Source organism: Hyaena hyaena, unplaced genomic scaffold, assembly GCF_003009895.1.
Source record: "Hyaena hyaena isolate Hyena2069 unplaced genomic scaffold, ASM300989v1 scaffold_898, whole genome shotgun sequence".
NCBI lineage: Eukaryota > Metazoa > Chordata > Mammalia > Carnivora > Hyaenidae > Hyaena > Hyaena hyaena.
In genome coordinates, this window is record NW_024081533.1 from 633,800 (window position 1) to 656,203 (window position 22,404).

General features: G+C 49.2%; 1 protein-coding gene across 6 annotated transcripts in view; it reads right to left on the reverse strand.

Annotated features, from left to right (window-relative positions):
- Positions 1 to 208: 208 nt before the first annotated feature.
- The window catches only part of RFFL (ring finger and FYVE like domain containing E3 ubiquitin protein ligase), a 66,937-nt gene continuing 44,741 nt past the window's right edge, over positions 209 to 22,404 (reverse strand). For 5 of the 6 annotated variants that reach the window (XM_039220622.1, XM_039220616.1, XM_039220617.1 and 2 more), the window contains 6 exons: positions 18,298 to 18,485; positions 11,119 to 11,529; positions 7,864 to 7,947; positions 6,701 to 6,911; positions 5,215 to 5,238; positions 209 to 2,789 (listed from right to left, as the gene is read on the reverse strand). In XM_039220622.1, coding sequence (XP_039076553.1) covers positions 2,608 to 2,789; positions 5,215 to 5,238; positions 6,701 to 6,911; positions 7,864 to 7,947; positions 11,119 to 11,529; positions 18,298 to 18,477 — 1,092 coding nt within the window. In that variant the 5' untranslated portion in view covers positions 18,478 to 18,485 and the 3' untranslated portion in view covers positions 209 to 2,607. The remainder of the gene's footprint in view (positions 2,790 to 5,214; positions 5,239 to 6,700; positions 6,912 to 7,863; positions 7,948 to 11,118; positions 11,530 to 18,297; positions 18,486 to 22,404) is intronic. The other variant, XM_039220620.1, reaches the window with a different exon arrangement.

The following is a 22,404-nucleotide window of genomic DNA, read 5'->3' on the forward strand; positions in this document are numbered from 1 at the left end:
CGATTAGCCTGTGGTGTATCAACCCTTTCATGTTAACCATCAGACCTCTGGTGTTCTCCCACCAGATCAGACAGGCTTCTATAGTGAAATTTTATTACAAAATTATAAAGCAGAGCTCTGTAACAAAAAATACACATTTGGGTTTGCTTTAACACCCAAGTAATTCTGAAGACTCTTAATATAAGCCACTTGAAGTAACACATTCACATTCCCAAGATTTCAACCAATTTATACAATATATATTGTGCGTGAATTCCTGTACAGCTTATTCTTACTAGCTTGGATCCAACTATTCCAATATATTATGAACCGGTCAGCTCTCCCGAGTCTTAAAACAAGTCTCAAATGAAATCTCAGAACAATCACAGCAAAAGCCAGGGAATAATTGGAAGAATTAGATGTTTTCATGATAATTAAGACCCAAGGATCCATGAGGGGCTGGAGAGATTGGGGGGGGGGGGGAGACTGAGGGATTAATAATCAGGTTTTCTACCTAGGTTACATAGTAACTGAAATGGGATCTTGAATTCCCGCCTTTATTTGGTAGAATAGTGATGGACGATGACAACAAATCAGGGCTGTTTGACACCATTTTTCCTGAATGAAAACCTTCGTCAAAATAGATCAAAACACTTCAAGCCAAGTTCTTTCTCCAGAATGAGCAAATGATATCAGCTATAATTCTTACTGAGGTTACTAGCCTTCAGAATATTATTTGTAACTTCTGCCTAGGAGGGACTGTGGGAGGTAGGGAAAGGGAAGGCCTCAGCAGTGAAAGCAAGTTTTAGGGAGAGAGCCAGCATCTGCCCTGAAGTTATTGCTAGATCTTAACTGAGTTGCATAAATATAGACCTGTTTCACAGTGGAATCGAGAAGTGGCAGGATTCTCTGCTAAACTGGTAGGCATTGTAAACTGTAGTATTTACCGTCCAGCAGAAAGGTCAAAGGTCCTCTGCACAGACCTCTTGATTCCCCCAATTCCTACAAAAGCTGAGTCCCAGAATCCAATCATCCAGGCCTTGGTGTAATGTCAAGGTTAGCAGCCCAGTGTTCAACTGAGAACTACTTTATGCAATCATTTCACTCCTCTGAAGGGGAATAGTGGTTGATGATGGGGGAAAGCCTAAGCATTATCTGTACCGATAAACAGGTCCCGTTGGAGGTTTCCCACGGTCTTCCAAAGTCATGACAGCCTCCAGTCTGAGAGAACTTGACTGCACAGCAGGGCAGTAGGGTGGGGCAGTGGTCTGCCAAGGCCCTTAGGTGTCTAGGGTTCGTGCAATTCATCCATTGCTGACAGCAGCACACACAGCTGTTCTGATAGCATGTGTGTGTTGTTGACTAAGTTTTTCCAGCAAACCTAAGCCCTTTGGCTCTTCCAGTGGTAGAACAACCCTAAGAGGACTCGAGAATCTAGCTCAATGTATGGTCTTTCCTAACGGACCTCGAGAATGCTACTTCCTGATTTGCCCTCGAGTCACTATTCTGAGAAAGGAAATGGGAGTGGAGAGTCCCCACCAGCCTGGGGAATTAAGACTTGCAGCTGTCTGCTCAACAGCTGACTCCAGTCTCATTCGGTACCTTCAGACACCCCTTAGGTATTCAGGTGTCTCCAGGAGCTTTGTGAGAAGTCTGGCCAGAGGACAGCAAGGCTCTCTGTCTTCAGTCAGACTGTGGAAAAGAGTGGGACTTCATTCTCAGGGGAAAGTGGTTTACTATTCCTGTCTGTTGGAGAAGTCAACGTTAAGCAGGCCACTGCTTCTACCCAACACTTTCCCTTTTCTCAAACTGCCACGCAGGATGGCACGCGGGCCCTAGAGAAGTGGAGAGGCTATGCGTGCCATCTCACACAAACAGACTCACATGTCCCAGCAGTTTGGGAGCCAGGTGCTTTGCTGGCTCCTAAGCTTAGGTCAGGAGATTCATCACTTCTAATCCCAGCACCTAAGGAAGCAACTCTTCCTGACTTTGAAATTTTTCAGTAGCATTTGTGTTTTGTTTCTCACCAGAGCTAAGTTTACTGGTCCAAATTCAGCCCTAAGAAGCATCACTTATCGGTCTGGTAAGCTAACATCTTTTTGGTCTGAAGAATCAAATGGATTTTAGGCAATGTAGCAAGAGACTTTAGCAAAGGTAGGTTAAAGCACAGAAAGCCAGAGCAGAAATAAATCCAAAGGTGCTGGGGAGGAAGAGAACCGTTTCTACCAGGGCTTCTGACTGGTGAAGCCCAGAGGCAGGCAGCTCAGGAGGACGGGTGGGGTACAGAAGGGGGAAACTGTTAGGCTTTTGGAGGAAGGGAGGAAGATGCGGTCCAAGCTCTGGCAAGTCCTCTCTTCATCAGTTCCCATCATTACCCCAGGATCACCAAAACAGGGACTTGCCCGTGCTATCTGTTCCCGTTCCCGCTGGCCTCTGGCTCTGCCAGCCAAGAGGCACGGCTCCATGGCAGGACAAGCATGTCCAGAGGTTACAGCATCTTTGCGTGCCCCGGTCTTAGGAACACTGCAGATTTTCTTGTCAGCCTGCCCCTCTGCGAGCTGCCCAGTCTGGAGCCCAGACACCTCAAGCTATGTCCCCATAAGGCACTGAAGATGCCGGTGCAAGGCCTCATGATCGGAAGACGTGCACAGCTCGGATCACGTACTGCCGGCAGATGGGACACTCATTCATGCGCTTGCCGCACTTGGTGCAGGTCACCATGTGGCCGCACTCCAGCAGGACACAGTCGATGGGTGAGTCCATGCAGATCCTACACAGGTTCTCCTCCACGCTGGGTGGCGCCGCTCCCCCTGTACAAACACCAGGCAGGAAGGGGCCAGAGGGGAGGGGAGACAGTGAGTATGGAAGAGAACAGGTGCCCTGTGAACAAATGCCCCGGTCCACACACTGCCCTTACCTAGAGTTCCCAGCAGACATTCCCTCACCCCCAGTCCTCGATCCCAGCTGCGTGCTTAATCTGCGCCTCTGCAGGGCAGGCTACAGATCTGAAGAATACAGTACTTGGAGATCAAACACAACCCAGCACAGGAGAACTAAATAAGGCCAAGTCCTCAAAGCTTAAAAGAATTTTCAGACAGTAGAGGATGTAATACGGTGAGTAAGTGGCACTTGGGGACTCATTATCCCTGGAGGCAGAACATGCTAAAAAGATGACAAAACTGGTTCCAAAAAGTTTAGATCGAAATGGAACTGTAGTGAACAGCTCGTTAAGGATGGCAGGGCTTATCTGTAAATATAGCCCCAGTCTGATACAGCCAAGGCTCACGGGGGCCCCCTGTGCTATCCCACAGCCTTCCCTAGGGCTTCCTCCTCGGAAGGGACTTCTGGGTGGAAGAGCCCAGCAGAGATCACAGCTCCCTCTTCTGGCCCTATCCCCCCACACCTGCTTCTCACATTGGATTAGTGTTTATCTCCCCCACCACACTAGGAGCTCCTTAATTCAAGAAATTCCATCAATCTCGGCAGTTCTATATTTAGTATGTGTTGTGTGCTCTGAGGTCAGTATTTCTCTTTGAATCCCTACCATGCCAGTCATATGGTAGGTGTTCTCTAAATGTCTGATAAATGAACATCGCCCAGAGGAGTGCTAACAGCTCACGTTTGCAGAATTCTGTGCCAGCCAGGGTCCTAAGAGCTTTGCATATTTTCACTCTGAATCCTCATAAAAACTGTGAAGTAGGTACTCTTATTACTCATTTTATAGATAAGGCACCTGAGGCCAAGGAGTTAAGCAGCTTGCCCAAGGACACACAACTGCTAAATAGAGGAGCCAGAATTGGAATCCAGGCAGGCAGGCCTTCTGGGCAAGTGGCCTGAGGACAGGGACTATGGAATTCATAGCAATTACTCCATGCACAGAGTTAGTGACAGCTAGCTGGTTCGTGCCAGCTATGAGGTGCAGTGGGCGTGGCCAGGATCCCAGTTCAGTGCAAGCAGAAAATCCATGTCCAAAACCCCAGCCACCCGCCGCGTGTTTTACATGGCGAGCAGGGAGCTGGCCATGTGCCAGTCACCTGTCCCATTCCACTGCTGCTCTGCACTCTCTCCTGTTTCCCGGACTGTTAAAAAAATCAAGTGACGCTGGAAGTGGGCTAGCTGTGCAGGGGAGTGAAGACTTCTGGCCCCTCTGAGCAGTTGTTGGCCCTACCAGGGACTTGGAAAGGACTGAACTAGACAAGTAAAATGAGCTAGAGGGAATTATAGGATGCCATATTGATTGCTCTTCTTAGGAACAATAAACCCATCCATTCTGTTGCCAGTATTCTCCCAGGGAACCAGAAAAAAGGAAGACAGCATGTGGATTAGCCTGATCTTGATATCAGGAGAGGGGATACGTCTAGAACCCTCAAGGGCTTGGGAGGGTGAGAACTCACTGAGGATTTATCTGGGCAAAAGGCCACTTTACTAAAAAAACAAATTTGGAGAGTCTTCTAAAAGCTTTAAAATGGCCTGTAGGCCCCAACAGTATGAGAACATTCTCTCTTGGCACAGCTCACAACCACACAGCCTTGAGGCTTTCAAAAGGTAGACTCTATTTTAGAATGAAGGTATTTTAGAACGGAGCCCAGGCCAAGCAGGATTCCTGTAGTGCTTCCTGGGGTACCGCAGGCCCAGCGGTGGTCTTTACCACACAGGTGGGGGTGTGGCAGCAGGGCAGGGAGCACCACTGTGTCACCTTTCCTGCTCCATCCCGAGAGCAGCTCCGGCCACCACACAGCCCCCTTTGAACAAGGCTCAGGTCACCTTCCTCTCATTTTGGTTGGTACCAGAAGCAGTTAAACCTCTCAAGCGATTTCTCTGAGGGGACACACAGAGACCCTCCCCACTCAACCAGAACGGAGTAAAATCTGCAGGGGAAGGAGGGCCTTGGCAGCAGGAGTATGAAAAATGAAGCGAATGTGACTCGTGCCACCACTTGCTTTGGTAAATATTTTACAAATGCTGGCTCCCCAGCGCTGGCTGGCAACCAGGGGACATGCAAATCAGTCTGCCCCAGGGGTGCTGCCGCTCTTCACCTTCCCCAGCTTTCCCAGGGAGGCGAGAAAGAGAATTTTTAAAGATGCTGAGAAGCCCTGGTTCTCTGCTTCCCCCATGGTCTCTAGATGCCAATATGCTCAGAATCCTTACACTGCTAAGAGGAAGCAGGGTTAGCAGAGGGGAAAACCAGAAGAGCCCAGAGTCTAAGCACGGTCCCCGACAGAAGCAACTACATACCATTCTGGTCTTCAGCACCACACACTGCAAAGGAAAGAAAAAGATGTCTGAATATGTGATGGCATGAGGAAGTCTCCAGCCAGCCTGTCCTCACTTCGTATTCTGACTGCTTCCCCACTGGGAAGCCAGGCTGGCCAAGAGCCCAGCCAGATGCCCGCTCTCCTCACTCACGTGCTTGGGGCCCACACACAGCTCCCACTGGTGTCTGGTCCAGTGTTAGAAAAGGGATGCATTCCACTGGTGTGCATGAACGACACTGCCCAGTAGGCAGGATCCTGCATAGGCACAACATCCTATTCTATCACTGGTGAAGCAGCATTGATGTCAAGAAGGAAGGAACAGTCTGTTCCAGCCAAGGAGCAGTTCTCCCATGCGGCCATGTCCTAGTCCCCAGGACATCATAACTCTACGGAGATTCTGGGGACAATCCCAGAGGGAAAAGTGAGTCTGACCAGGTGACTAGTCAGACATCCCCAACTCTGACAAATTAGTGGGACAGAAGAGCCTGAAATCAGATTTCAACTGATTTGAGTCCTTCAACAGCATGCAAGGACTCAAAATGCTGACTGCAGAAGCTACATCAGGCGGGGAGAACAAGGGCTCTGGGTGAAATTTTAGGAAATGAGGAGTTTAGGGACACCTGGGTGGCCCAGTTGGTTGAACGTCTGGCTTCAGCTCAGGTCATGATCTCACGGTTCATGGGTTTGAGCCCCACATCAGGCTCTGTGCTGACATCTCAGAGCCTGGAGGCTGCTTCAGATTCTGTGTCTCCCTCTCTCTCTGACCCTCCCTCCCTCACGCTAAGATAAAACATTAAAAAAAAAAAGAAATGAGGAGCTTAAAAACAGCTAAATACACTCCTTCCACAGGACTTCTCTGCCTTTCCTATGACATCTACCATCAATCGGTAATAGGGAGACAAAGTTTTCCCCAAATGCATTTGACCACAGACCTAGATATTTTACTGGGCATTGCCTAAAAATGACACCATGTAGAATGCTTTGGGAAATGATTGCAGGGAAAGCCCACGGTCAGGCAGAATAGATATACTCCCCCTGTACCACGTGTGCAGACACACCTCCTCATCTCCCAACTGTTCAGAACAGTACTGCTGAGTACTAGAGTGTGTATGGCGTGGGTTGGGGGCAGGGGGTGGGGGGAAGGGGGACATGTAATGGGTGGGAAAGGCTCTGGACACAGTCCAGGATGCCCTCAGTTCAAATCCAGGCTCTACAATAATGAGTTATGCTAATAATGCCTATTTCGCAGGCAGCCCTGAGGATTAAATAAATGTACACAATGCCTAACCCAGTTCTGGCACTCAACTTCAAACAGCAGCTATTACTGCCCGGTGCGAACGTGAAAGGTGACTCCTTCCGTGGCTAAAAGCATGGAAATCTAGTCAGGTCGGGGCCATCAGGCTTTAGAGTGAGAGCAAGCAAGCAGTCCGGGTCCATGTGCAGCTGCCACACAGACAGCCCCTCACCCAGGTGCTGGAGTCCCTTCTGGTCCTTGTACAGCCGCGTCACCCTCTCCATCAGCTCCCACTTCTCACAGCAGCCCTTGTAGTTGACGAAGTTGCGCGCCAGGATTTCCTTCAGCTGCCGCACGGTCAGACCTTCGATGTCCTCCAGGTCGGTCAGGTCAGACAGGGAGGCCCTCCGGCCCGGCACAAAGCCATCCTCTGAGTCGACAGACTGTAATGGCAATGGTGAGATTGCGGGGGGGCTCAGCTCTTACCTACCAAGCTCTCGCCAATGACCCGAGGCCACTCGTCGGACGGTGCTTCTGGGCCCGACCTCAAGAAGAGTAGGAACAGAGGCAGGACGAGGACCTGGGGTGATGCTTTGCTTTTGCAAAAGAGCTCACAGTCTCTTCCCAACCCACGTTTCTGGGCCCAGGCGTGGCCGGCCCCAAGCTGACCAACCGGTGTGATATAGTAGAAGGGGCACTGGTTTGAGTCGCATGGCCCTAATTTTGACTCCTCCACTGACTGATGCTAAATACTATCGAGCAAGTTGCTCACCTCTCAGCCTGTCTGTCCCTCCGTAAAGAAAAAATTGCAGTTTTGCCGCATAGGGTTCCTGTGAAGATTAAAGGCAGCAGCACAAGAAACCACCAAGCATGGTGCTGGCCTTTCCCCTCGCCCCTGGAGAGAGTTCTGCTTCCCTCTGGAAGAGGCAGACTTCCCTGGCCAGCACTCCTCCGTATGCGACCTCGACCACAGCTTTGTGGCCCTGCTGGCCGTGCCCTCTGGACTGGCCCCGCTGTGGCTGAGGCCTCCTAATTTTCTGACCTCCTTCCCCTGACAATAGCTACTGTGTGCTAGCAGCGGAAGAAAAGAACAACAAGATCTGCGCAGCAATACCAGGAGCCTGCCCTCCAGCGGCTTAGAAAAAGGCAAGAGACTAGAAACAAGTGGGCCGTGAAGCTCCCAGTTCTCCCCTGTGACCTCGCAACTCCTCACTCAACAACTGACAGCTTCCAAGGTTTCTCAGGAATGCTCATACTAAGCTCTACCCCTGAAAACAGAACTGTAGGACTATTGTCACAGACTGACTCTTCACGCCGCGGAGAGGGTCCAGTCACAGCCTCGTAACACCAGTGAAAGAGCAAAGGCAAAGGCACAGACCCGAGCAGAGGCCCCACCTGGGTCTCATCCTCAGCAGGTGCTCTGGCTGAGCTCTCCGGGTAGACGGGTTCTTCTTGGTCCTGAGACACATGGCCATTGGCCTGTGGGGAGAGAAAGGTGCCATCACATCCACAGAGGCGTCCCGGGGACTTGCACATCATGGGCCTCTTCCCAGCTCATAGCGTATACCAATGCACTCCCGTCTCCCTGAGAAATCTGGTGTCTCACAACAAACAGCATTACAAAAGACTGCTCTTTAATACTGAGTCAGGAGGAGAAACAATACAAATAGATTTCAACTCCTAAAAAACAAGCAATGCGTTCATTCTGCTCACCACCAGGGTGGCATTAGTGGTCACTCACCGTCAACGTGGTCTCAGCTTGGACAGTGCAAGCGAGGGCAAGGCCACAGGTCCACAGTACTGCGGGGCTACGCTCTTACCTGGCCCCCCAGCCTCTCCTTGACGCTGGTCCCAAACGGCCCTCCCTGTAACTTCCACCCACCATCCTTGCTTCTGCTCCTAGAACCGATGTCCATGATCTTCTCACAAATTGTTCACATGTCTTCCTGCCTCCATGCTTTTCTCCCTGGCTTCCTCATGTGACCCAGATGAGAATTTTTAGACCCCCGCCGCTCTGTTCCCTCTCTTCCATCCAGTCACCGCTCTCACATTCTAGAAACATGCTCCAGCAGCAGTGCACACTATTACCAAGAGCTATCTTGATACCTGGTCAAAAATGACCTTAATGCACCAAAGAACCTATTAGCCTAAAACTGTAAAGACAGATGTCTATGCTTAGAGTTTAGAATTCAAATTTCTCAAAAGGTTTGAAGAGTAGTTAAAACTGTGAGCCTTCTAGTCCTATCACCATTTTTTAAATGTGTATTTATTTTGAGAGAGAGGGACAGAGACAGAGACAGAGACAGAGACAGAGAATGAGTGGGGAAGGGGCAGAGAGAGAGGAAGACAGAATTCCAAGCAGGCCCTGCACTGTCAGTGCAGAGCCTGACAAGGGGCTCAATCTCACAAACTGAGATCACGACTTGAGCCAAAATCAAGAGATGGACACTTAACCAACTAAACCACCCAGGCACCCTGCCCCCACCCCTCATCACCATTTAAGCCATAAACCCCTTAAGTAGAGGCTCTTCACCTACTGCTCCCTCCAGGCAAAAGCCCTGGTATGAGCCAGGAGCAAAGAGCTGTCTGAGCTCAAAGGTTTTTCCCTTTCAGAACAATAAAGGGACAGCCCAGGAAACCAGTCACCCATGGACCCAACCACTCATCTCAGATTACGATGCATAACATAGAGCTAATTAGGAAGAAGCAAAAACTGCAGTGGAAGTGAAAAGCAGAAATCACCACCGCCACCAAAAATGCCAGGTGGTGATGAGATCACACACAAAGCATACATGTATGGGGATGCATCCAAAACAGTATCTGGTTTTCCCTTAGCTTTATGTGAGTGTGGTACCCATCAGTCTTTCCGAGCCTAACCTCCTAAGTAGATAGACAGCTTCTGTATGTCTTTTCCTAGAAAGAGAAACTGGTAATTATACTGCAAAGCATGTTCTTCTTGTCTTTTCAGTTTGCCCATTGGCTAAATCAAAATCTATAACCAGCTTCTATCCACTATTTTGCTTATTCCACCCACATCTATCCCAGTAACTATGGCCAGGTCACTAAGGGGAAGGGAAAGAAGCTGAAGCAGACGCTATGGGCAGATTTGCATCCTAGGTGCAGGTAACCTGCACAAGTTACTTGACTTCCCCATGTCTGTTTTCCTGGCTTGAAAGCTGCTGACCTCTCCAGAACAGGGGATGCGAGCTGACACAAAGGTCCTCCCAAAGTACCAGAAGAGAAGTACCCAGTGAGATCTGGTACTTGGTGTGACCTGCAGGTGCAGTCTGGAATTTCTGGTTAACGGCAGAAAGTTAAGAACCTGCTCCTTTCATGGAAACACCCACCCGAAGATTGTTTAGGGAAAAATAACTTCCTCAAGTTACTTTCCAGGCTCCCCATAAACAGGAGTGCTCAACCCAGCAAAGGGAGGAAGTCATACTGGCAGGTAAAACCTTCCAAGAGACAAAGACAAAGCATAGGAAGAGTTAAATTCCAGCTGGGCAGAGGGCACACTAAAGCCACCAAGAGAGCTAAGCGAGTTTACTGCAGGTGAAGTAAGCTCTGGCCTTTATGCCTCAGTGCCCGCCAGAGCTGAATCAGAGGCCCAGTCCTGGCAAAGGAGGGGGTCACAAGCAAGAGGCAGCGGCCAGCCACATCCTGCATGGGACCTAACACTAGTGCTAAGCCAGCTGTAAGAGGCTCCCAGCTCTTCAGATCCCCTGTCACGCCAGTCAGTCCTTCCAACATCCCAGTAAGAGCAAACGTGGTCTGGGATCACTAACCCCATTCCACTGGTGAAGGCTCAAAGCTTGCCCAAGGTGACCAAAGAGTCCATGACAGACTGGATATGGAGACCAGATCCTAATGCCTAATGGTCCTAATGCCCCAGCTACGGCCCAAGCCAGATAAATAAAAGGGTCACCGAGGCATTTCAGTGTATCTCTGGGACGCCACCCCTCCTGACACGCTGGGTAGCCCACTGGGTGGTCTGCACGTCTACCTTCCCTCTCTCAGGCACCTCCTGGTGGCACAGGCAGTTCTGTACTCCCCAGGCCCAGTTCACAGCTCAGCCAATGCGCTTCGCCTACCATTTCCAAGCCCCCCGGGAGGAGGCCAAAGCCACTTCCCGTTCCACAGTATGCCAACCACAACCTGACCCAAATGGTGACTGGTGAGAGAAGCAGCAACCGTGTCTTGGTAACAGTGTTCCTCTGTTCTCCCTTCACTCTCCATGTGCCTTTTCCTACATGCCTTGTGATGGGTACTAAGGCACCAAGCTCCCCACCCTGCTCAGGAGGACTGTTAACAACGGTAACCAGAAGGACAGTCTGAACAGAACTAAATTTGGAATTATCGGTAAGTTTTCTCATGATATTTCTGGAACAGTGAGTTTTTAAAAACTGACTAAGAGGGACATGTAAGTATTGAGATATAAAAACCACAGAAATATCTGATACCGTGCAGTATCATCTCTGAAAAAAACAAAACAGGGGTCTGATATCCAAAAAGCATGCCTGCATCAGTAGGCAGAAGGGCCTCACACACTCAAGACACTTAACCTCATAGCCACTCACACCCAGCAGGTAGGAGAGCACAAGGAGCCTCCCAACAGGCCGGGACGGGCAAGGGCCGTGACCCAGTACATACCTGCTGGGTTTCCTGAGCCTGGGCTGGGGGAACAGAGGTGGCTTGTGTGGGCGGAGAGGCGAGGCGAGGAGAGGTAGGAGGTACCGTGCTGGCGCGAGGCTGGGTCAGGAAGGCCTGCTGCTCAGGGAAGTCCGCGGACAAGGTGGGGGCACGAGTCCTGCCCTCCTGGGAGATCACGGGCTGCTGGCCAAGCACCAAGAGCACCAGCTCCTCTTTTTCCCGGCACATTTCGGTGGAGATGTCATGGAGGCTGAGATAGTCCCTCAGGTCCTTCACCTTCATCTTCATGAGCTCCTCCCGCTGAAAGGCCGTGGCCCGGAACCGTTGGCAGAGAAGGCAGAGGCGGGGCCCGTTTCCCACTTGGCTCGAACACGTCATGCAGAAATTCTTCTTGCAGTCCAGGCAGGTCTGCTGCTTAGAGCAAGAGGCAGCGGAAGCCATGTCAGACTGAGGACAAGACAGGGTGGGATGGGGGCTTTGGGCTGCCATGCCCAGCGAGACCTCCCACAATCATTCCTACTTATACTAAGCTACCTAGTTTTTAAGCTGTTTTAAAGTAGGCTCCATGAGGGGCGGCTGGGTGGCTTAGTCGGTTAAGCGTCCGACTTTCGCTTAGGTCATGATCTGGCAGTTCGTGGGTTCGAGCCCCGCGTCGGGCTCTGTGGTGCCTACCAGCTCAGAGCCTGGAGCCAATTTCAGAGTCTGTATCTCCCCCTCTCTCTCTGACCCTCCCCTGCTCACGCTGTCTCTCTCTCTCTCCTAGAAATAAAAAAAAAAAAATTTATAAAAAAATAAAATAAAATAAAAAATAAAGTAGGCTCCATGTTCAGTGTGGGGCTTGAACTCATATCCCTGAGATTAAGAGTCGGATACTCTACCGACTGAGCCAGCCAGGCACCCCAGGGTGCAAGCTCCCTTTTCAGGTTAACACCATTCCAAGATGGCAGACCACCCCCCTCGCTGTATGCATCTGTGTATCCATGAACAGGACACCACATTTATTATTGAGCCTTATTTTTCATTGTACAGATAGCAAAACAGAGGCTATTAAGACTTCAAGGTTTGGAGTCGAAAAAAACCAACATTTTTATTTAGTCTCCCTCCTCCATTTAAAAAAAAAAGTTTATTTTTTGAGAGAGAGCAAGTGCAAGTGGGGGGGAGAGGAAGAGGAGGAGGAGAGAGAGAGAGAGAAAGAGAGAGAGAATCATAAGCAGGCTCTACACCATCAGCACAGAGCCCAACTTGGGGCTCGAGCTCACAAACCTGTGAGATCATGACTTGAGTGGAAATCAAGAGTTGGAGATAACTGACTAAGCTACCCAGGTGCCCCCCTCCTCCACTGTTTATGGTGTCATCTTGGGTGTGTAACTTAGCCTCTCTAGCCCTCAGTTTCCTCATCTGTAAAATGGGGGCAATAATAGTATCTACCTCATAGGACTGCTGTATCATTAAGAGATAATGCATTTAGCATATCTGACAACGTGATTCTTCAGTAAGTGTTAACTTTTTTAATCATTATTGCTAGGAAATGCGAGCTAATTGTGAGAGCCAGGATTCAAACTCTGAACTATGATTCTTTCTATTGTATTGCTGAGAAAAGAAAGCAAATGCCTAAGTATGACAGTGGTTACTACTGTTATTAATTAAAATTACTGAGAGGCCACGATGTGCTAGGGCCTGCCATGTAATTCTCAAAGCAACCCTGCAAAGCATCACTGTAGCACTGTATTATGTGTTAATGTACATAATCGTTAACCAAGGATAATTAACAGGCCTCCCTGTTTCACAAAGCAGGCGAGGCCTAGAGATCATGTATGGTCCTCAAGGGCAGGCAGGGAGCAGTAGAGCTGGGAGTCACACTCAAGGCCTGTCCAGCAGAACGCCCCAGCCACACCTGCTGCACCAGGCCATGGTGCCTGACTCAGTCCCGGTCAGGCCTGCACAGGACCTGGCCCTCCACCTCCAAACCTGCCCTGGGACCCCACCCACAGAGGCTGTGCCCAGGCCCCCCCACCCCAGGAAGGCACACCCAGGGTGCTGGGAATCCAGTGACGCACAGTAGCATATCCAAGACACTCAGACAGCTATAGGGGACCCCCAGGCATGATTAAGGAGCTCTCATCCGTGCAAGTACAGCGTCCAGCCACATGCTGAGAGCACCCAGTGGGTAGGCTGTACCACCTGGCAGCAGCCTCTCCCACGGCGGCAGACGACACAGGGCACGGGGGCTTGCTCAACTCACAGGAAGCAAACCCTCAGCCTCGCCCTACAGGCTGGGCCAGCACAGTGACACCTGACTGCACTCCGTCCCAGCCAAGAGCAGGCCACACTCCCACAGCAAAGGCAAATCCTTGGGCACACCAGCAGGGCCCTGGGCACACACACTAGTCCTCTAAATAAATTAAAAACTTTTCATCCTCTGGCGACTTGAGCATTAACTAAATATTTCTGCTCCCTTTTTTCTAAATATAGAAAGCTGAACTCAAACTCACAAGAATGCCCGAGACCTAGGTTCTCCCAGGCCAGGCGAGGCGCCCCCGTGTGGGCTGAAGAAGTCTGCCCGGCTGAGGGCGCCACGTGGCATGCGTGTCATAAAGGGAAGTGGGCACAGTGTTTACCCCCCAGTTTTGACCATTCATACGTAGAAGGCATTTCATATCCAGCTCCCTCATTCTGTACAGTTATAACCAGACAACCAAATGTCCAAAGACCAACTTAAAAGGACGCGTGGCTGCGCCAGCATCATACAGTTCTGGAACCTGTAGCCACTCAGGTGGAAAATGTATGTTTGGGGGCCTTGGGAGTTCATTTAGATGTAAAGCTTTTCTATTGGAAAATGAACTACGTTTAGGATGACTGATCGTGAAACGAGGCTTCAGTGTCATAAAGCGGCAGGTCCTACGTGGAACATTACTTAAGTCAATGCAGTTTGACAAGACCTAGCCTGACGCAATTAACAAGCCCTGAGTTGCTCCATCAGCCAGATCTAAACAAGTCTCTCTTCTTTCTTCAAACGTGCCCGGTTTATTGGATGCAAGATCAGAATGCAAAGGCAGCCACCCAGCTTCTCCAAATACCCCAGCTCACAGGGGCCTCTCAAGTCAGCCTGCATTTGAAACACACCCTCAGGAGTGAGACGGCCTCCGGGCTACCATCCTGGCCTGCAGAGCCAGGACAGAACAAAGGGGAAAAGAGAAAACGTGGACAGAATGAGCGAAGGAAACACGAGTGTGTAAATTCTCACAAACCCTGCAAACCAAATGAGTAACAAGGAAGCAGGAAAGATGAATTAGCGGAGCCAACATGCCTGCAAAAATGCCAAGAGTACGTGCAACATCCAGCATCAAAAAGTGGCACCTCCAGGCAGGCACTGCCCTTCAGAAATGCCCTGGGGGTCACTGTCCAGGGCTAATCTGCGCTTCCCTTAATGCTCCCTATTCACCCTCCCCGCCACACACACACACTCCCCTCCTCCCCGCCAGTCTTCCTAGGGGCATTACTCCCTGCGGCCCATGGGGGTGGTGCGGAGGGGGGAAGAGGGCAGCCTGAGGAGTGACACAGGATTCATTCCTAGCCGGCCCCTTCCTAGCTAAGGGAACTTGTGCAAAACAAGTAAGCTTCCAGGGCATCGGATTCCTCACCTGTAAAGTCAGATGGTCAACCCACCTCTAAGGGTTACCGAAAGCATTACATGAGATAATGTGTATAAAACCTTAGCATAAGGTGGGCCCACAAAAAAAGATAACACGGTCACCTTTTATTCCCTTCCCCCTTTGCCTCCTCTCTGAGCTCCTGCCAGTACTCTGAGATCCTAAAATCTCTTCCAAGTTTCTAAGCACGACCGCCTCCTCTTTAGCCTCCCCCAAATGGTCCAGCTAAAGAGGCTGAGCACCAACCCCTCGCCCTTCCCAATGGATCAGGGCCACTGCCAAGCTGCAAGTGGGGTATTGCCAATAGAGAGGAGGTATTTGGCTTGGGGCAAAATTACAACCTGTCATCCCTCTCTAGGACTAAAAACTCTAAGGTGGGAGTACAAACTATGTTCCCTCCAGAGAGTCCTTCATGTTACCTGTGCTTAGTACCGAATGAGTGTTCAGAAGATACTGACCACAATGAAGAAAAGAAAAACAGTAGGATCCCTGTAATCACATCCACTCAACCAACTTCTAGAAATCACGTTTTAAAAGCCTGTGGTTATTTGCCAAGCCCTAAGGATAAGAACGCTGAACCACTTAAGAACAAAGTTACAAATGAAAACTTCTCTTAGGAGGAAAGCACCCTTAATATTCATAAAATCCATCCTGAATTACACAAAATTAATTCTTATTTTTGTGGCCAGACAAAATGGCCATCTTTTGCCGTTCAAATTGGAGCTTTCCTTCCTCTCACACCCCCAAAAGCTTTTTGCCTACAGAAGCTTTCTCCTTATTTCTTTTATCTCTTCCTCTGTTCAGAATCTTTCTCGAGCTTCCTTGCTATCTGGTGACAAGCTCCTTCCAACAGCAGTCATGGCCTTTCAGCATCTGATCCCTGCTTGGTCCACCCTAACTCCCCAAGTATCCTGCACTCTGGCCAAACAGGCCACTCACAGTTCCCAAGTACACCTAGCATGTGCCCCACCTCTGATGTCCTTACTTCAGCCACTGTTCTGCAGATCAAGAAACTTTCCTTCATCCAGCTAAAATCATTATCATCTGATGTCTCAATTTACCAGCAATGCCCGATTCCCTAGCTTACACAGTTGCTATGAGTTCTTTGTAAGTATGGGCCTCCTTAACCAGCCAGGGAGCTCCCCCAGGGAAAGGCCGATTCGGCTCCATCTCCACAAACCCATAACCTCTAACTGTGAGCACATGCTGCAGCTTCAGCAGAATTGGGCCCTCATCATGGAATCATCAACCACAAAGTAATGAACTAGAAACTCCCCAGCCTACTTACTCCTTTACAAAGTGTTCTTAAACTCAACTGCCTATTCATTCATTCATTCATTCATTCATTTATAAAATCGTATTGCCTGCTGTCTGTCGGCCACTGTTCTAGACACCGGGACGAAGCTGTGAACAAAGCCAATGGAATCCCTGTTCTGTGTAACACCTCAGAAGATGGGCAAAGCACAAACGTTTACATCGGGTGGGAACAGGCACTGCTGAGAAAAATGAAGCCTTCCTCCTCCCATGTTCACCTACCCACCATTCTCTCTTCTTTGGGGGCAGCGCCCTCACTCACTCATTTTCTCTGCTGGCTCAGAAGTGTCAGGAACTCGCCAGATCCCTAGGTTCCCTCAACATGCTTTTTGACACACTTAGCATGCTGGTGCCCGCACCTGGTCACCATCACTGTGCTCTCTGCTCCTCTCCATTCCCCCTCCACAGAGTAGAACTGATGTTTTAAAGAAAAGGTCCACACAAACCTACAGCAAATTCACGCGGCCTCTTTGAGACAAACGTCTTTCCTATTCCTTTCCTGCCAATTACTTTGCCACTTCTTCCCACAGCTGTTCCCAGCATTTCTCTGAAAACAGCAAGGTCTTAGATAATCCAACAGACTCTAGGTGCACCTGGGGAGTCCTGGAAACTACAGACTACCTTAAATAGAGCAATTTCTTCACCTCTAAAATGGGAACAAATAATAGTTTACATTTCACAGGCCATGTTCAAAGAGGGAACACATTTGAAACGCCAAGCTCAGTGGCCGGCAGGTGACCAGCAGCCCATGGGCCTCTTTCCCATCTCACTTCGGCTCCCGATCCCACCCCACCCTCCCCATCACTGAGAAGACTCCGAGCTCCTCCTAGTCTCTGTCAGCCTCCATCCAAGGACTTGACCTTCCAGTCTAAGTGTAAGAGGAGCAGCGTCACAGCCACCGAACCACAGCTCCCTGGCCACATGCGGTGGCCTCTCTGGTGGCATTCTTGCTGTGACTGGGGCAGCCAAGCAAATCACAACAAAGCTCTGCTGTGGGCCCTCCTTTGCTGCAGTGGAGCGTAGGCAAAATACAACCTACAAGGCAAAATGCCAGTCTTCCCCCATCTTACAGTACAAAAGGGTGGTCAGTGCCACAGGAATTCTGATGTGCTGAAGGTCTTCTGGGAGGCAGCTTGGGAATTCAAAGAGCTGGGTGTGAATCCTGGCTCTGCCCTCTACTAACCACAGGATCTTAGGGCACTACCTAAGCAGAGGGAAAAGAAGGAGTCGTTCAAACTCTCTTATGCCCTTTGTCGGGAACTTGACAATCAGTCTCCCTTCTTAACTGTCAAACTCTAAGGCTCAGCTTCTCATATGTAAAATGGGAGTTTAGGGATTCAGAAACCTCTATCACAGAGATACTGTGAGGATGAAATGAAACCAAAACATCCACATTGCTCACAGCAGACCTTGGCATACAGCATGTGCCTTAAAAAGTAGCTTTTCCTCTCAGAGTCCTCATCAGCACCACTTTAATATCACATGCAGGGCTGCAAACCTCCATCTCTGCAGAAGAATGCAGGAATTCCCACGTCAGGGTTCACCTTCAGCCCTGACTGTGCTTGACCAAGTAGAATATGCTGCCTCTGGGCCCTGTCGAGGGATGCTAGCACCCACACACAACTCCCCAGCCCCTGGTCCGCCCTGCTGCTTGCTAATCTGGAAAACATGGCTACCATGCATGGCCAGTGAAATCGCTATAGTAAAGGAGCCCCAGTCTTTGTCCTGTTAGGGTCTTGATGTACCTAGGATGTCCTCGGCACTGCGAGTGATAAAAAGAACAAGTTACTCCGCAGCCAGGCTTTTTCATGGTGACAGCAAATGAAGGGAGTAACACTGAGTGCCTGCTCCTTCCAAGCATCATGCCAGGTGCCCTTGGTGGCCTAAGTCATTTTATTCTCATAACACTGTCCGATGTGTATGACTATTACACCCCCATTTTAGAGAGGGGGGAAAAGAATCTCCAGAAAGGTTAGGTCATATGGCTTGTAAGCAGCAAAGCTGACAATCTGAACTCAGCTTGTCTGGTTCCAAATATACGCTAAGATGCTCTGCTGGGGCCTAGCTTTTCTTTAACAACTTTGTGAAGGAATCAGGTGTGGTTACTAGCACTGCACAGGCAATGGTAGGGTGACAGGCATTATGGAGGGGTCGGCAGGCGTGCCCGAGGTCCTGAGGCTGTAGCAGCCCAGCAGGCCACAAAGTCAACACTCACCTTCCTGGCCGTGTTCACGAAGTGGGCCCCGCAAGCCTTGCAGCTTGGTTCCGAGCCTGTGGGGGAAGGGAAGGAGCTGTACCCAGGGTTGGAATAGGCCTGTGTCCTGGCTCCCTGGGGCGGGGGGACCTCCTCAGCTTGTCCATCCAGGCAGAACCAGTTGCAGCAGGTTGCCCACATGATAAAATCTGGTTCGAGGGAGGAAGGGGAAAAGGGTCAGAGTTAAAACACACGTCTACTGCATTCCCCCATTCCCGAGGGCACAAGTGAGCCAGGAATCTCAATCCACACCTGCTGCCAGAGTCGAGCATCGAGGTGAGGACGTTTTCAGGGGCCATAGATTTCTCACCACCTCCTACCCCATCACAGTGGCCACTGTACACAAGACAGATGCCTGATCTACCAGCACGACACAGGCGGCCAAGCTGGCACGCTACCTTTGAAAGGTTGCTGACCCCTGTTTTGGTTTCATCTGACCTAACTTCAAATAAAGAACTGCCTTAGCAATTGTAAATGACCTAAAACCCACTTTATTCAGGAGGACGAATTTGCTCCTAGAGTTCAGATAGACAGAACTTTATCAGGGGTACCAGTGTAGCTCAGTGAGTTAAGCATCTGACTCTTGGATTCGGCTCAGGTCATGATCCCATAGTTTGTGAGTTCAAGCCCCACATCAGGCTCTGAGCTGACAGCTCAGAGCCTGCTTGGGATTCCCTCTCTCCCTCTCTCTCTGCTCCTCCGCTTCTTGCTCTCACTCTCTCTCTCACTCTCTCTCTCAAAATAAATTTTTTTTTTAATTTTTTTTTTTTAATGTTTTATTTATTTCTAGGAGAGAAAGAGAGACAGCGTGAGCAGGGGAGGGTCAGAGAGAGAGGGAGTCACAGACTGAAACAGGCTCCAGGCTCTGAGTTGGCTGTCAGCACAGGGCCCGATGCGGGGCTCGAACCCACGAACCGCGAGATCATGACCCAAGCGAAAGTCGGACGCTTAACCGACTAAGCCACCCAGGCGCCCCTCAAAATAAATTTTTAAAAAAGTTTTTTTTTATTAACTTAAAAAAAAAGACTGGGAATGCAAACTGGTTCAGCCACTCTGGAAAACAGTATGGAGATTCTTCAGAAAATTAAAAATAGACCTAACCTACGACCCACCAATTGCACTACTAGATATTTATCCAAGGGATACAAGTATGCTGTTTTGAAGGGACACATGCACCCCAATGTGTATAGCAGCACTATCAACAATAGCCAAAGAATGGAAAGAGCCCAAATGTCCATGGATGGATGAATGGATAAAGAAGATGTGGTATACCGCAACAACTTCTTACTTGACACATCCCCAAAAGCAAGGGAATCAAGAGCAAAAATAAACGATTGGGACCTCATCAAGATTAAATGCTTCTGCACGGCAAAGGAAACAACCCACAAAACTAAAAGGCAACCAACGAAATGGGAAAAGATAGTTACAAATGACATATCAGATAAAGGGTTAATAGACAAAATCGATAAGGAACTCACCAAACTCCACACCCGAAAAACAAGCAACCCGGTGAAGAAATGGGCAGAAGATATGAACAGACACTTCTCCAAAGAGGACATCCGGATGGCCAACAGACACATGAAACGATGCTCAGCGTCCCTCCTCATCAGGGAAATACAAATCAAAACCACACGGAGATACCACCTCACGCCAGTCACAGTGGCTAAAATGAGCAAATCAGAGAACTCTAGATGCTGGCGAGGATGTGGAGAAATGGGCTGTTGGTGGGAATGTAAACTGGTACAGCCCCTCTGGAAAACGGTGTGGAGGTTCCTTTAAAAATTAACAACAGAACTCCCCTATGACCCAGCAATAGCACTGCTAGGAATTTACCCAAGGGATATAGGAATGCTGATGCATAGGAGCGCATGTACCCCAATGTCCGATTTTCTTTTTTAATTTCAGAGAGAGAGAGACAGAGAGAGAGGGAGGGAGGGAGGGGGAGGGGGGGGGAGAGAGAGAGAGAGAGAGAGAGAGAGAGACACCTAAGTAGGCTCTATGCTCAGCCTTATGCAGGGCTCAATCCTTCAATCGTGGGATCATGACCTGAACTGAAATCAAGAGTTTGACTCTTGCCTCCAAATGAGGCACCCAGGCGCCCCAAATGCTTTAGGTAGGCTCCACACCCAGCACGGAGCCCAATGTGAGGCCTGAACTCACAATGAGATCAAGACCTGAGCTGAGATCAAGTCGCTTAAGCAACTGAGCCACCCAGGTGCTTAAGATCCCAGAACAAAGATCCAATCCCTCAAATGTCAAAATAACATAAAGTTGCAAAAGGGTCCCCTAAAATGCCAAGCATTGCTGTGATAAAAGAAGAGTGTGCTTTTCTTAGTAGACCAAGGCAGTCAATATGGATATTTTGAGCCTGAACTCTCTGCCTACAGAAATAATAAATGTAACATCTAGTGTTACTACTCAATAATCAGGTCACACAAAAGAATGGCACCTTCTGCTCCACATCCTGACTCATGCAAAGTGCCTTTGTTAAATCATAGTTCAAAATGTGCTAAGCTGGGAAGTACCAACAATAAGAAGCTGGCTGGTTCAAGCTTGGTCATCTTACAGAGGAAAAGCCAGAGGCCCAGCAGGAGGATTCGCTTCCTGGTTCACACAGCTAGAACCTTAGGTCTCCTGACTACTCAAGGGCCTTCTTAGCTTCTAGCATTTCCCAATACTCCTGACGTAGAATTCATTCTCTTTTGGAGACACACCTGATTCACACCCGTCTCCCCCTCACTATGCCTGTGACCCCACTGAGAACAGTCAGTCAGTGCCCAACAGATAGGCAGCTCAACAAAGACTAGTGAATGAATCACACAATATTTAAATTTTAATCACATTCACTCCATTTCCTACACATCGAAAACCTTGGTCTCAGCCTATTACTTGTCCAAGGCCTCTAAGTTCCCAGAAGAGAGTCTTAATTGCAATAAATAGTTCACATGGAATAACAAGGTGAAGAACAGTTAAATAAATGAGTTCTTTGTTGGCAAGATAATGGTGCTAACAGCAGAGTGTTCCCCTCTGAAAGAGGGGTTGTGTGATTCTCAATCAACTGTTGACAAGAGCCTCTGAGTCATTGTGTTATAATGCAAGGAATACAGGATCTGGAATCAGAAGACTTGGGCCCAAGCCCTGCTTTACTACACCTACCTCTAAGAAGTCCTACCTTTCTGTTCTTCCTTTTTCTCACCTGGAAATTCTCCAGGCTGTGAGACACTATACAAATATTAGTCATTGCTACGAGCATTGTAACAATGGTGCAGCCACAATTTCTCTGGCAAGGCGCACAGGAAAAAGTAAACCTAGAGATTTCCCCCACAATTACCATTTGGCTTTCTGGGCTCGTCCTAAAAAGGGACAGGGAGATCTGTGACAAAACTAGCAGAAGGGGTCAAGTAACTGAAGGGGGTGGGGACAAGGCTGTGGATGGTCTGCTGACTTCTGTCAGAATCTCCACTCCCCCACGCACGCAACCTTTATTGAAGCCAGTGCCTTGCTGTTTCCAGTGCTAGGAGAGTAAGGTAGAGATCCAACCCTCAAGGAGTTCACGGTCTAGTAGAGGAACAAGAAATGTAAAAGCAGGGGTGCCCGGCTGGCTGCAGAGATTACTTAAAATCTTAAAAAAGAAATGTAAAGCCAAAACTAGAAATTTCAGGGTGCTCAGTGCTTTAACAGAGGTTCCTACAGCATATGGGAGGCTACAAACATACAGTCAGCTCCCCAGGGGTAGAGGGATGACCAGAGAAGACTTCTCTAATGAGGCGTCACACATACCCTGCTGTTAGAGTAACTGGCCCAGAGTAAAGGGAATTTTCAAGAAAAAGCAAACCATGTGCAACATGGCATTAAAGAACCTACAAAATGTTCAGGAGGCCTGGAGCCTCCTTCAGATTCTGTGTCTCCCTCTCTCTGACCCTCCCCTGCTCATGCTGCCTCTCTCTCCCAGAAATAAATAAAACATTTAAAAAAAAAAAAAAAGAGTAAGGGTGGGGTGGATGAGGGTACAGCAGACAACGAGCAGCCACTAAAGACCACGGTAAGGAATCTGGACTTTATCCTACA